This window comes from Lytechinus pictus, chromosome 6 (genome assembly GCF_037042905.1).
Source record: "Lytechinus pictus isolate F3 Inbred chromosome 6, Lp3.0, whole genome shotgun sequence".
Classification (NCBI taxonomy): domain Eukaryota; kingdom Metazoa; phylum Echinodermata; class Echinoidea; order Temnopleuroida; family Toxopneustidae; genus Lytechinus; species Lytechinus pictus.
The window spans coordinates 14,763,719-14,779,566 of record NC_087250.1 but is presented as its reverse complement, the minus strand read 5'-3'; the positions used below and the strand labels follow the sequence as shown (position 1 = coordinate 14,779,566).

At 36.3% G+C, this 15,848-nt stretch overlaps 1 protein-coding gene across 1 annotated transcript; it reads left to right on the top strand.

Annotated features, from left to right (window-relative positions):
* The first annotated feature begins 6,141 nt into the window (after positions 1 to 6,141).
* LOC129262910 (small ribosomal subunit protein bS21m-like) lies at positions 6,142 to 14,638 on the top strand. Its single transcript, XM_064101017.1, has 3 exons — positions 6,142 to 6,228; positions 9,003 to 9,097; positions 12,603 to 14,638. Exons 2-3 carry the CDS (start codon positions 9,015 to 9,017, stop codon positions 12,778 to 12,780), a joined length of 261 nt encoding a protein of 86 aa, XP_063957087.1. The 5' UTR covers positions 6,142 to 6,228; positions 9,003 to 9,014; the 3' UTR covers positions 12,781 to 14,638.
* Positions 14,639 to 15,848: the final 1,210 nt, after the last annotated feature.

Here is a 15,848-nt window from a genome sequence, read left to right as displayed (position 1 = left end):
TGTTGTATGCGGTTGGATGTAATTGATATTAAAACATTTTATCATGTGACCCCATCAGATACCTCTCATGAAAATATTGAGGTTCAGTGAGCTCAATATAATATGATCATATTTTTACAAATGTTTTAATAAGTGAAATCAATTGATGGTTTCAGAAAGAATAATCATTCATTCTCTCTAAAGCGGATATGAGGATATGAACATCGGATGTTTTTTTTTCATGTTATTCTTGTTATTGTTATGGACTTGAATAACTAAACTTGATTATTTTTTTCTTATTTTGGCAAAAAGAAATATCTTTTGAGTTTGGAAAAGGATGGCAGTTTTACATTCTATATGAGCACACTCATGCGGTACGTAAATTTCATTGTAACACATAATGTATATTAGCTGATATTACACACTGATGGTTCAAGAAAATGTTGGAGAAATATCATGACATGACAGTTGAGTTTTATAATAATAATAATAATAATACAGGTATATTTACCCAGGGAAGCCGCTTCAGTTCCGAAAACTGTTCTCCCAGCGGGCCCTGCTATTATTATTACCCCGGCTTTAGCTGGGCTACCTAGGCGCTCAAAGCATTGAAGGAATTTCTTCCTACCGGGTACCCATTCATCTCACCTGGGTTGAGTGCAGCACAGTATGGATAAATTTCTTGCTGAAGGAAATTACGCCATGGCTGGGATTCGAACCCACGACCCTCTGTTTCAAAGTCCGAAGACTAATCCACTGGTTTTGATTGTTTTAATGTTTGTTTTTGTTTCATGCACTTGTAAAGTATTTAAAACATGTTAAAATCCAGGGTTAAAATCGTCTAAGGAATGACGGTAAGCCCGATGGCACACGAGAAGCCACACAGTTTGTAATTTGTGCTAATCTTATATTTTTTGTCCGAATGTGCATTTTATCATCATGCATTAAGAAGAAAAAAAATATTGCCAGTCGGGTTAGATTTAAGAGAGAAGTTGTATACATTATGCTCAATAAACATATCACTTTGTACATGGTCCAGACATTTTTTGTCATTTTTCTTTCGTATGGGTTTATAATAAGCTTACTTGTAACACAAATTGAATTAAAAAAAAAATTATATAAGTAAAGTACACTGCAACAATTAAGCAATTTCCAAGAACACCATGCATATCAACCACTCTCAAATGTCCTAACTTGTGATTTTAGTGGGGGTAATGTTGAAAGATCCCCATCCACAAGAACATTTGTGTCAATCACCCCCCCCCCCCAACCAAGAATACCGATCGACACCCATGGGCAGAGAGTATGACAAAAAGGGTTGAGAAGTACATGTACTTTGTACAGATTAGTACAGAGCTGTGAAAGGGATAAGGAAAACAGAATAAAAATCATTATTGATTTTTAAAAGTAGATTAATCTCACAAATGCGGATTTTGATGCGTGCATCAGATTTTGGAAGAAAATCTTTGCAATTGTCCTTGGAACTTTTAGTTTATTTATTTACTTTACATGGACATATAGATAATGCGTACAATTATTTTTTGTTGTTCAGCTACATTATTATCTAGCTACAGGTAGCCAGGAAATGATATTGCCAATGATGTATACACGAAGCCTCTTCGATAAAGACCCTGACCGGTGTAAAAACAATCATATATTAAAATAAAGGTAATGATTCTTCCAATAGTTAAAAATATTAAATAAAAATCAAAGAAACTACTCCTCCAAAGTACGCTTCGATTGAGCACCCCCATGTCGCCTGGAAATGATGACGTCACGTTGTGTCAGGAGGGTTGTGATTCTGTAGGTTTGTGTACAAAAGCATTGGGTATTTTCTTCCATTTCCATGTTATGAATCCATTTTTTTTTCGTTTTCAGATGAAAATGGCACTCAAAATTATTCACTGTTCAAATTGTTGTAAACCTACAACTATTCACTACCTTTTTTGTGATTTCTTTGTTTGGCTCTTATTGGGCCTAAATTGCTATGTCAGGAAAAGTTATTATACATAATCTAAATGCAGATAGAATTGAAATTTGCGCCAAGTAAGCAGGAAATAAATATGGCAAAAACTAGTTCAAAACTGTAGATTTCATAATTTCAAGCTTGTGGGTAAAAATATATGTGATATCCCTCTGTGATAGAAGTGAAGAGAATGAAATGCGTTATCTGGAAAGCAAAAAAATCACCCTGTTTTTCTGTGTACAAACCTATGGAATCACAACGCTTCTTACACAACGTGACGTCACGGTCTCGAGGCAGGTGAAAAGCACAATAAAGCCTATTTTCTAAGCGGGGTTCGAAGGCCGATAATTGGAATATTCTTAAGCAAATTACTCAGCTGGGAAGCGGTGAAAATCAATATAGCATACCTTGCTGTATTTAGTAGCTTATAAGCTTTCGATTGGTATATAATTTATCAATTTCATTTCGGGTCCGGTCTGGATCTATAAATAAACTTGAAGGCACATTTTCTCATTACCTTTGAAGTACAGTATTTATGAAATATATTTTTTGCAGCCATTATGAAAGAGCGTTATGTTCAGATCTACATGTACCTTGCCAGTTAATTAAATTGCTAGTAACTATTCGTTTGCAGTGTAACTTTTACATGTAGTTTGCATAGGCGGATCCAGCTTTTGGCAAAAGGGGGGGGGGGCACCGCCGAGCGGCGCACATATTTTTGCACCATAAAAGAAAATGTTGAAAAAGGGGTAAAGTCTGACCCTGTCAAATGCTCTTTTCAAAATGTAGGATTTCCAGTCATGCCATTTTGCATGACCACACGCAGATAATATTTCCGGGGGGGGGGGGGGGGGGGCAAAACTCGAACATATTTTTGAAAAATAAAAATAAAAACGATAGAGTAAACGGACCGAGCTGCTCATGCGGCGATTATTTTTTTTATAAAGTGTAATAAAAGTATTTGGTACACATCTCACATTTGCACATTTTTCATAGTTTTCATGAAATGTTAAGGGAAAAAATGTGTTTTCACAACAACTGATCGGGAATTTGCCCCCCCCCCTTCCCCCTTGCTGCGTACGACCATTCCCTGAAATCCACTTAAACATATATCATTACAACATAAAATATACATGAATTTAGACATATAATCTTTCTTAGACATATATAGAGAGAGATTGAAAAACTTATTAAAGAAAGAAACAAGCAAAAAGTAACACAAATTATGCATGTTATGTGCGATTTCAAAATCTCGTGTCCCAACCCTTTTATTGCGATGAGGCCAATACTTTTACTATATATACACAGGGGCGTCGATCCTTTTTTTCACATTGGGGGGGGGGGGGCAAAATCATAAATCAACTTTCCAATGGCGCTCGATCACACAAAACAAACAAACTCACACACACTCGTATATATATATATATATATATATATATATATATATATATATAGCTGAAATTTTTTAGTAAACTGACCTGAAAATAGGAAAAAGGTGCCTTTTAAAGACTGTTTGTAGTAACTCATGAGGAGAATACATATCTCACTACACAGATAATGCGAGTGCCGAGGGCGAGCTGAAATTTCTTTATATTCTGACCAGAAAGCTTGATATCCTCTGCATTTTGGTACCTATGATTAAGATGGGTATCTAAAAAAGACAAAACATGCGAGCGCAAAATTTCGATCTGAAAAAAAAATGACAGTTTAATGGACGTTTTTAATAAAGAACAAGATTATATCCAACAAAAGATTATTGCAAATCAAAGCGGGACTTCTTTTGAGGTTTAGAACTGAGAACGGGACATTCTATTCACCTATTTAATCATGAAAAGTATGGGGTTTTGCTACAGAAATGGTGCGAGCGCGAAGCGCGTGCTGAAAATTTTTGTATTCCAATCTGAAAAGCGGACAATTTGAGCACGATTTTAAACAAAGAACGAGTCGTGTAGCTCAATATCGCTTGCTGATTTCTGTGTAACATTACCATCTTATTTTATTTTTGTACATGCGGAATTATTGGAGGAGGGGGGGGGGCAAAACGATATGTTTGCCCCCCCCCAATTATTTCTATTGGTGGGGCGAAGGACTATCTTGGCCCCCTGACGAGCTTGAAGACCTTTTTTTTGTTTTGCTTGTCAATTTTTTTTCCAGGTACGAAGTCCTTTATTTGTGATTGAAGACTTTTTTTTTGCTTGTCAATTTTTTTGGCGGACGGTTTTGCCCCCCCCCCTGTGGAAAATTCCAGGTACGCCACTGTTTAAAGTGCGATACTGTACGTACAAATATGACCGACTTGTGAGTTTTGTTTTGGTCATGGTTCTTTAGGATTTTTTTGTTCCAGAGAGAGTTTACTCAGTCAACTTCAATAAATGCAAAAGGGAGACAATTATATTCTTGTTCTACTGCAAATTCCAATTATTGTTTGGTCAGCCATATTATGAAAGAACAGTACATTTCAGATCAAACTTGCCAGTTAAAGGACAAGTCCACCCCAACAAACTGATTTGAATAGATAAAGAAAAATCAAACAAACATAACTCTGAAAATTTCATCAAAATTGGATGTAAAATAAGAAAGTTATAACAATTTCAAGTTTCGCTTAATTTTTCAAAACAGTTATATGCACATCTTAGTCAGCATGCAAATGAGGGGACCGATGACATCATTCACTTACTATTTCTTTTGTATTTTATTTTATGAAATATTTTGATTTTCTCGTCATTGTCTGTTAAAAAAGTTTCATTCCTCCCTGAACACATGTAATTCCATTATTCTAACATTTTGTGGTTCGAGCAAAGGGGCACTAATATTATCGAATTCGTAAAAATTGAAATATTGTATTATTCAAACAAAAACAAAAGAAATAGTGAGTGAGTGACATCATCGTCTCTCTCATTTGCATATCACCGAGTTGAGTATAGAACTGTTTTGTGAAAAATAAGCCAAATTTTAAAATGTCATAACTCTCTTAAGTTTACATCCGGTTTTGATGAAATTTTCACCATTATTCATGTTTGATTTGTCTCTATTTATTCAAATCATTTTTTCTGGGGTAGACTTGACCTTTAATGACTTTGACATTATTTTCCTGCTATATATTACTGTCATGCGAACAAAAGAAGCAATTCTGTGGAACAAGTTTATGAGGAAATGTGTAAAATTGTCATTGTCATTTTACATGTGGAAATATAGAATTTCTTGCTTTTTAAGTGACTCCATTTAGGAAACTTGGGGCCATGTGACTTCAATTAAACTGGCATCATGAAGAAATTACATAATTAACCCAAATCAAGGGGAGTGTCATTTTTGAAGGATATAAAGTTGCTACCCTCTTTCCATATATACCCAGTAGGTATATTCAAGAAGACATCGTGGCCTCGGAGGAAACTTTCGAGAGCTTTGTTCTGTTGGATCTTCAAAGTCGTTGTTCCCAACTGTTTGGACATATGCAGGATGGAATCTCTGATAGAATGACGTTAATTACCCGTCGCCATCACACCATATATGAAAAAAACGAAGATATAAGTGATCAAGACTTGTCTGATTTGGTAAACACGCAAGAAACTGAATTTGGAAACCGCGCGCTGTATAATTATGTATAGGCCTACAGTACACAATACAACCAGGGAGTTGGGAGTCTCCCTGATACAACATCACGGCAGACGGTACAGTACACAAGTCTATGGCTAATGTTGTGCTGCTTTGTGCGATCCGATTGATTATGTGTGTGTGTGTATTGTATATGTAATCTATATACGATAGTCTACGCTCAAAAACCTTATTGTAGGTATCAGGGGAAACATACACGATCCGATTCATTTATGATGTTTTTGTGTGTTTAATTTGATTTCTTTTATAAATTATTTACAACAAAAAGTCCTTTCTTAGGTAATTAATATTCATTTTATCGGTAGATCACACCATATTTCTCAACCCAGTAATCTTCCCTGCTGTTAACAAAGACTAGCGGCTGAACGGGAGGCGTGTCCACTTTTAACGACTTTCCCTCAAAAATCTGAGGGAGTGACGTCACCGCTGAGCAACTGTTCTAGACGATATTTTTCTCGGAGTACAGGTTTTCGGTTTTGCGCGCACACTCGGCTGGGCGTACGCACGGAATAGAACGTATATATCGGTGAAAACAAATTCGTTTAATATCGTCTAGAACTAGACTAGGCAACTCGATCGATAGACTTTCGATAGAGCTGGCCGGCGGAGCTTACTTACCTGAGCTGTGGAGTGTGGAGGTGATCACCAAAAGGTTTTTCTTCCATTAAAAGGTGAGATACAGAGAGTGGACTTTGAATGAAAAGAACTAAATCAAACTGCAGAACTGCCTAACATCCTTTTAGAGAGATAAAGTGTCTTTGAAATGACGAAAATTGCTTGTCCCGTGTGTGACGACTCGGAAGCTGCCGGTAAAATTTTGTGTGAAAGAGTGGGGAGTCCCACACGTGTAATTTTACGTTATTAACGTTAGACTGGTTTCATGCCAGTGTCAGCTCAGTAGACAGTAAACTTACGAAAAAGTAGTATCTTATCAAGGATTTTCATCTGTGTGTAATGGAAGCTCTCCAGATTATTACATGAGATTTATCTGTGTCACATGTACATGTCAATTGTCATGCATTGCCATCAGGGCGTGTGGTGGTTGACGTTTTACAACCAGTCGGTTAATAATAAATCATAATTTAATATCAGTCACTCATTCAATGAACAAGGATATGAATTATGATATAACCTTGTTCTCAGTTATATCTCCATGTGTGGCAAAATAAGGGTGGCAATGTTTGGCTTATTTTCTCTTTTTTGGGGGACAAATGCTTGATTTTTTTACACTGACAGTTTCCATTACACCTATTCGTCATACAACTTGGCTCTTAGTCTTAAGTAAATTCGATTCATTAAATTATTTGTTTAAAGTTTTTGAGCGCTCTAGTGAATACAAAAATTATTCCCAAGTTACTAATGAAAAATAAATTGCAACTGTATGAAAATTAGTAATTTTGGTCACAAAAGTGATATTTTAATGATTTTTTAAAGTGTGTGCTCTGTACAACATTAGGGCCTACCATGGCATAGTCCTACCTGTAGATTCCCCACATGCAGGATGGTTGCAGTGAACAAGTGGTATCAGTCACCTCGTTGACCACACACCATGGGATGACTTCACTCCGAACTTGTACCAGTGAGGTCAATACATAACAGTATTGACCTCATAGGTGACAGAGAGGCCGTTCTCATTACGCTTTCTAAAACTAGTTTACTGGAAACCGATTCAGGAAACCACTTTGGAAGATCGCTTTGCTAGCGTTCCCACTTGATCACACGAAAGTGGTTTTCAAAATCACTTCACGTAAAGCGCTCTTGTTGCTATGGAAACCCTCTCAGTGGGGTGACACGTTTCGCGCGAAATTCGAAACTGCAGCATAGGCATTCTACACCTGTCGTGTGGAGTAGCAAGCTCAAAATGTGGGAAGATCGCTTCCCGAAGAACGGTTGTGTCCTCACGCTTAAACCAGTTTAACGAGGCAAAGCGATCTTGAAAACTACATTGCGAGGTGGTTTTCCAAACTTGTTTGGAAAATCGCTTCCGAGACCGCTTTGACCGTTCTCACTACGCGTTAAACTAGTTTCCACTAAACTAGTTTTAGGAACGTAGTGAGAACAGCCTCTAAAACGCATATGGGTTGAATGTGCATGCACCCGCGTTAATTAGGGTAACACACAACAATTGAACCAAAAATTCATAAAATGCAAAAAATGTGGCGAAATGTAAATCTAAATGAGCCATCAGATTCTCCGATTCATCGATAGATTTGAGCTTATTTTTAGCGAATTACATTGGATTTCGAAGCTAAATTTACTATCAAAATCAAGCTGAAATCCAGCCTGTTACGATGCCACTGTATACACTGTACAGGGGTACAGTCTAGTCTTGAGAACTCCATGATGATGTTTTTTTTTATATTTTGACATATACTTCTTCATCATGGAGTCTTGACACTCGTTCCATAGAAGCTGCAGCGAGACCTACACACCCGGATGGATTTCCCTAGGAAATCCATAGTTAGTGGGTGAAATCGGTTTGTAGTAGGTGAATTTTATTTATCTATGAACCTTCATGCGCCTAATGCGTATAAAGGGATAAAAATTATTTCACTACATATGGTAAAAATGAGACGTTTCTAACCAGACCGATCTCCCGTAGATCCCTCGATCCGTTTGTCAACAAAGCAGAGACAATAGACCTGACCCTTGAACCGCTTTGTGATGACGTACATCCGACTAGCGATGCCGTTTTGAAGAACAATTTATAGATAAAAATCATTATTTCACAAATACTAAAATTTAATACGTGATTATAAATAATTAGTATATACTACTAATTATTTATAATCACGTAGAGTGTCATGAAGTCAAACTTTTATGGACAATATTTGGTTAAGATCGTAATAATCGCCTCCCATTTTCCGCGGCTCATATCCCTCTAAAGCAACATTGCCCTAGGCGGCTACGCCCGGCCACTCGATGTGTTGTGAACTGGCAGACGTCTATGGTACATGTTCGGAAGGGGTTAGTTATGACGGGATGCTAATTATTATTTTCTTGAGTCTTTCTGGCCTTGTCATCATAACAGACATCAAATATCATGTTAGCTATAGATATAAAATAAACCAAAACCAATTTCGCTGTGAATAACCTTCGTTCAGGGGGAAATGGACTTGGTGTTTTTTTTTCAGGCCAAGTCTGGCTCAGACCTATCACCGTGGATAAACCGCACCCCCGACTTTTGCTTCTATCCCGCCGAGAAAAAGGTGCGGTTAATAGACCGTTACTTACGGTAAGTTTAATTAGACCACATGGTATATGGACTAAATGGCTATTGGATCCACTGGTTATTAGACGGAATGGCATTAGACTAAATGAAAGTAGACCATATAGTGAGTGGACGAACTGATGGTAGACCAAATGATAATAGACGAGTTGGAAATTGGACGAATTGGCATTAGACGAATTGGAAATAAACGATCAATTTCATTCTTGTTGACAGGGTTTTGAGGCGATGAGTCGTCATTTGAGATTCGTTGGGAGGACCGTCTTTGTGAAAGGAGGGGATGTCGATGGAGCATATAGAACCTTGAACAAGTAAGTTAATCCAGGGGAGCCTTTCATGAAACAAAACCTCTGTGATTTTTAACTGACAACTGTATATGCTACTGAAATCCTTGCATCTGATTGGCTAAGACAGGGCTCCACACTAACCCTTTTTTTCTACTGGTCCAACCTATTCATGTCGGACCAGTAGATACCCAGTTTTTCAATTTTTTACTGGTCCGAACCTAAAATCTACTGGTCCCAAAAAATAAAGAAAACATTAAAAAAAGGTGTGAGTTTATGTTGCTGTCCTTTCTTGTTACCCCCCCCCCCCAAAAAAAAATGAAGGAATGAATGAATGAAAGACAAAAAGAAAGAAAGGAAGAAAGAATAAAAGAAAGGAAGGAAGGAAGAAAAAAGCAAAGGTAAAGAAAGGATAGATGTGAAGGAAGGAAAAAAAGAAAGAACTAAAGAAAGAAAGAAGGAAAGGAAGGAAAGAAAGAACAAAAATAAGAAAGAAAGAATTAAAGAAAAAAGGGAAGGAAGGAAAGAAAGAAAGAAAGAAAGAAAGAAAGAAAGAAAGAAAGAAAGAAAGAAAGAAAGAAAGAAAAAAAAAAGAAGGAAAGAAATGATGCAAGCAATAAAGAAAGAAAAAAGACAGAAAGTAATGAAAAAAGAAAAAGAAAGAAGCAATAAAACAAGAAAGAAAGGGTAAAAGGAGAGATGGAAAGAAGGAAAAAAGAAAGAATAAAAGAAACGAAGGAAGAAAAAAGTAAAGAAAAAATGTGAAGGAAGGAAAAAAAACCAAAGAAGGAAAGGAAGGAAAGAAAGAACAAAAGAAAAAAAGAATGAAAGAAAGAAGGAAAGAAATGAAGCAAGCAATATAGAAAGAAAGAACAAAAGACAAAGTAATGAAAGAAAGAAGGAAAGAAGGAATAAAAAAAGAAAGAAAGGATAAAAGGAGAGATGGAAAGAAGGAAAACAGAAAGAAAGGATTGAAAGAAGGAAGAAATCAAGAAAAGGGAAAATGATCTAAGGAAAAAAGAATGTTGGGAAGGAATAAAGAAGGAAGGAAGCAAGCAAGCAATATAAAAAAAAAAAAAAAATGTAAAAGAATAAATGAAAGGAAGAACAAAAAAGAAAGACCAAACTTCAAAGAAAGAAAGGAAAGGAAGCAAGCAGTAAATAAAAGGAAGAAAGAAAAGGTAAAAGGATAGATGGAACAAAGGGGAAAAAGAAAGAACAAAAGACAAAGAAGAAAGGAAGGAATGAAAGAGAGAAAGGGCTGAAAGAAGGAATAAAAACAAGAAAGGGTCAAGAAAGGATGGATGGAATGAGGAAAGAAAGAAAGTAACAAAGAATGAAGGAAAGAAAGGGGAAAAGAAGGAAGGAAATGAAGAAAGAAAGAAGAGATAAATATAGGATGGATGGACTCAAGAATTAAAGAAAGAAGGAAATCAAAAAAGAAAGAAAAAGAAAGAGCATTAGAAATAGAGAAAAATATTAACAGGACAGAAAGAATGAAAGAACGAAAGACAAAGAAAAAGGGAAAATTAAAAAAGAAAGACAGTAAAAGAAGAGAGGGAAGAAACAAAGAAAGATTGAAAAGAAAGAAGGAAAGAAAGATTGAAAGAAAACAAAAGAAGAAAGCTAAAACTATCATCATAAATAAATTATCAGTTTCTTTTTGGCTCAATTAAAATATACTAGTACTAGCTACGAAAGAAACCAAGTGTATCAACACACACACAAATGCATATGTGGGGCTATCATGTATTCAGACGATATCACTCGAAACCCGATCTCTTTGAACTAAAACAGAAGTGAAAATTTCTCCTTTTACTGCTTACAAATGACAGAGTTACCCCAATTTTGGCAAATTTTTAGGAAATATGGACATTATAAGAGCTTTTCATTAGTGTGAAATGTGAATTTTGACAGTTCTGTGAGAGATTTCTGCCAGAGGTTAGCCAAGCTTCGTTCGTGCAGCCAGTAGGAAATTTACCATGTGGGCTGTGTGGCTGGCTAGCCATGTGTACACTGTATGTTACCCTATTAAAAATTGCATGCGATTCATTCTGTGTGTGTTCTGTGTGTGAATGCCAGAATTTAACGGGAGGAAAATGGTTCGCAATTTGAGTCATGGAATATTTTTCATGTTTATGTTGGACTAGCGAATTTGACCATTTCTGAAAAAGTTACTGGCCCAACAATAGTTTTTATTTATACTGTTTATGTCGGACCCATAAATCTTGCTATTTTTGGAAAAATTACTGGCCCGACAATGATATTTTTTACTGGTCATGTCAGACCAGTAAATCTTGCTATTTCTGAAAATCTACTGGCCCGACAGTGATTTTTACCGGTCTGGGACCGTCGGACCGGCGCTAGTGTCGAGCCCTGGCTAAGACCTTGTCTTAAATCATTTCCTCTGCTCTCTTTTGTTTAACACTCGTAATGTAAATGGGGGGAGCATTTCATGAAACAAATACATGTAGCCAATGATGTTATCACTACCAACTGTTATAAGCTATTGAAATCCTTGCATTTGATTGGCTAATAATGAATTAGTCTGTAAAAATCATTATTGGATTCATGAAAGATTGCCCACAAGAGATGTGAAGTGGATGAATCTCCAAAGACTTATTCAAGGCAGAAAATAATTTGAAGACTTGCTTTTATTGTAATAATCATCATTGGCATCATCATCACTGTCATCACCACTATCATCTTCTTCATCATCATAATCACCATCATCACCACCACCATTATTTTATCATCATTATCATTATTTTTCATACTATTTCCATCATCATTATCACCATCACGGCATCACCACAAGCATCATATCATCCACATCATTATTTGCTTGATTTTTCACGATTTTCCCTTCCTTTTGCATAATTGAATTTTTTGGAGCCTGAAAAATTGTGTTTTCCTTGAAATTAGGTGAAATCTGCCTTGTTCCCAAATTCCATGATTTATTTTCCCTAACACAGAAAATTATCAAAATAATTATATTTGTGTTGTATACATAGAAGCCAACTTTCCTTAAAGAAATGTGATTTTTTTTTAAATCTCTATCTTTAAGCACATATAGACTCTCAAATATGAGTGATAAGCACTATACAAGAAATGTAGTAGTAGTAGTAGTAGTGGTAGTAGTAGTAGTAGTAGAAGTAGTAGTAGTAGTAGAGGTGGTAGTAGTGGTAGTAGTAGTAGTAGTAGTAGTAGTAGTAGTAGTGGTAGTAGTAGTAGTAGTAGTAGTAGGAGTAGTAGAAGTAGTAGTAGTAGTAGTAGTAGTAGTGTATTAGTAGTAGTAGTAGTAGTAGTAGTAGTAGTAGTAGTGGTAGTAGTGGTAGTAGTAGTAGTAGTAGTAGTAGTAGTAGTAGAAGTAGTAGAAGCAGTAGTACAGCAGTAGTAGCAGTAGCAGCAGCAGTAGTAGTACTTAGTAATAGTAGTAGAAGTAGCAGCAGCAGTAGTAGTAGTAGTAGTGGTGGTAATAGTAGAAGTAGCATTACTTTATCTCCTTGTTTTAAATTATTCTTATCCGCAGCTCCCTAAACAGAGATGGTTTGATAGAAAGCGTGAGAAGAAAGCGCTACTTTGAGAAGCCCTTCCAGGAGCGTCGAAGGAAGGAGTACGAGAACATGAAGAAAATCTATAACCAAGAGATGGGACGGAGGATCCAGTTTATCATGAGGAAGAACAGAACAGATCCATGGCCTGTGTAAACCACCCCTGGTTGTACCTATGAACTGGTTTTCACAAGAACAGAGTGCTGAACAGGGATTGCTTGATGTGTAAATGACCCTATGCTTAAACTTATGGAGAGGTTTTCACAAGAAGGAATGTAGAGAAAGCTGTGTGGAATTCTCCATTTTGATGATTGCCATGGACCTGTTTACTATCCAATAGAGCTGATTGATAGAGATGTCTTGTTGAAACCGTCCTTAGTTCATTCTGTATAAGATATTTTTCCAGGGGTCCATTGTAGGAAGAGTCACGTTTAAAGTTGAAATCAAACTTAAAATCGAGCGCAAGTCCCTAAAACATGCATTTCATTGGCTTAAAGTCAAATTGCGTTTGATTTTTGGACTTGTGTTTGATCGCATCTTTTTCTTTTTTTTCTTTTTTTTTTTGCAGGATTTTCTGCATTTATTGGAATATATACAAAACAAATTTACAATGCTTGAGACATAATCATAATATAGCATAAAGTACATAACCAAGTGACAATCTTATATGTAGTGACTGGAGAAAGACATAAATACAATATATAAAAAACATATATAATAAGTGAAATGCAGAGGCAAACTATATAAGCAAATATATGCTTGAAGCATAGCAGCCAAAAAAGGGAACGGCTACATGGAAACCTAAGAAATTAATTGTCTGTTAGAAAAAAAAAATTAATGTCACGAATCATCAAATAACGGGGAAAAAAGTAGAAATTTAAAAATGAAGTGTGTGCTAGTGAGTGCTAGTGGGTGCAAGTGCATGTGAGGGATTTATGAATATCTGGATAAAAGGTATTTTTTTTAATGAAGCTTTAAAAGAAAAGACAGATGCAGTGAGTTTAATATGATTGGGTATGTTGTTCCATATATCTGGGCCGTGGTGTCTAATTGTTTTCTGCAACGGGGCCCCAGGAGTATCGAAAGAAATACTGTATATGATGAATATTTTGTGGTTGTTTTTTTTGTTGTGAAGTTTGCAATGTACTGAACACCAAAATATTTTCACCTCCTGATACTTCTCGACAAAGTGAATGCAAATACCGTAAATTCCTTTAAAAATATACCCCTGCAAATTCTGTCTTGGAGGAAAATCACAAAAATATATGTATAGGCCTATAGGCCCTACAAAATGCATGTATGTATGGCGCATACATTAGTTATCATGTTTAAGGCAGCCTGCCCGAACTCAGAGCCTCATCATTTATTTATGCAGGAATCTTGCAAGTGTCTTTTCCGAACGTTACAAACCGATTGGAAATACAGGAATGTGAAATACACTTACTGCTTCCATAGTAGGCTTCCTGTGAACTGATGCAGCACAGAGTTATTATTAAATGTCTAGCAACCCTCCTTTTTTTCCCCTTCAATTTTGATAACACATATTCTCTGTGTAATTCACCCTCTGGCTGTCCTTATGGAGCAGTTTTCACGAGAAGTGGTGAAGAGGATTTCAGTGTAAACCACACCATGGTCATTCTTACAGACCTGGTTTCACCAATAGGTTAAGATTTAGATTTTTTTGTTTAATCTGATGATTAATCCTTGATTTAGGCGACCCATTTTCACAAAACTGCAAGTCATGGAATGAACTCCATGGGACTGTTTCACAAGGCATCTTGTCATTGATTTTCACTGACTAATTTGCCCTGAGCCAATCAGATGCAAGGATTTCAGTAGCTTATATTAAACGTCAGTGAAAATCAGTGAATGTTTGTTTCATGAAATGCGTCCCAGGCTGCTAACAAGAGTACCCTGTGAATATTACATCATGTAACAGAGTGGTGGATAAAATGATAAAATTTTGATGTGATTCTTAATGATATTAAAAATATATATAGAACTGTAAGCATAATTTTCTTTACATTGTTTTTTTTTGTATTTTGTATATTAGACAAATAGCAAATAGGCATGAGTGTGATGGTACAAGATTTTGTATGAGGTGAAAGAAAGATGCTCTATTCAACGAGGCGTTAGCGGAGTTGAATAGAGCGTCTCTTTCACCAAATGCAAAATGTCACACTATTGCACGAATAAGAATATTCGCTATTTGTGTCGTACAACGCCAGCGAAAATAAAAATGATCAATATTTCCGCCTCTGACATTCGGCCTTTCATGTGCTCATGTACAGCAAGCTAAGTAGGCGTACAATATAATATAGAATGTGATACAATCTAAACTCTTTTAATAGGAACCATCTGTATTGAAGGAACACCTGCCTATAAATACCACTAGGTTTTGTTACCTTTGAATTTTCCAAGTTTTAACATGTGTCCCTTGGGTGGTCTTATATATTTAAAAAGTTCAAAAAGCTCCAGCGACAATTGCTCCGCAGTAAATTTGACACACTAATAGAGTCACCATCTTTTTGAATATGTACGCTTTCCTAAACCCAACACAAAATCCTATTGATTCTAACCCTAGCCCTATACATATGCGACGAAATGAAGCCCTATTAAAGCAAAAATGTCGTTTAAACCATTTTAAAAGACTGGTTTGACTGTGTAATACTCAGCACACATTTAGTAGATTGGTTACTAAGAGAGAGAGAGAAAAAAAAAAAGTTAGAAAATGAGAGAAAGAAAGATAGCAGAAGGGGAGAAAGAAAGAAAAGATAGAAAGAGGGGGAGAGAGAGAGAAAAAAAGTTAGAAAATGAGAGAAAGAAAGATAGCAGAAGGGGAGAAAGAAAGATAGCAGAAGGGGAGAAAGAAAGAGGGGGAGAGAGAGAGAAAGAAAGAAAGAGGAGAGAGAGAAAGAAAGGAAGTCTCATTTCTGTGTGCTCTTTATATTTGTCTTGTCTTCTCAATTCTTACTTTCATTTCATTCCATTCCTTTTTTATTTCTTCTATTTTCTTCCTCTCTTTTTTCATCTCCCCCTCCCCCTTTCTCATATCTCCTCTCTCTCTCTCTTATCTCCTCTTTCCCCCCTTCTCCATCTACTGTACTTCTCTCAATCTCTATCTCTCGCTTCCCTTTCTTCTCATTCTCTTATCCTTTCTCTTTCTCCATCTGCTCTCGTTACCCCCCTCCTTCTCTCTCTCTGCTCTCGTTACCCCCCCCCCC

What these genes read in the sequence shown, in the direction of transcription:
- LOC129262910 (XM_064101017.1), top strand. Translation starts at nt 9,015, where the DNA reads ATGAGTCGTCATTTGAGATTCGTTGGGAGGACCGTCTTTGTGAAAGGA. An exon ending in GCATATAGAACCTTGAACAA is followed by an intron (nt 9,098 to 12,602) that starts GTAAGTTAATCC and finishes TCTTATCCGCAG; the next exon opens with CTCCCTAAACAGAGATGGTT.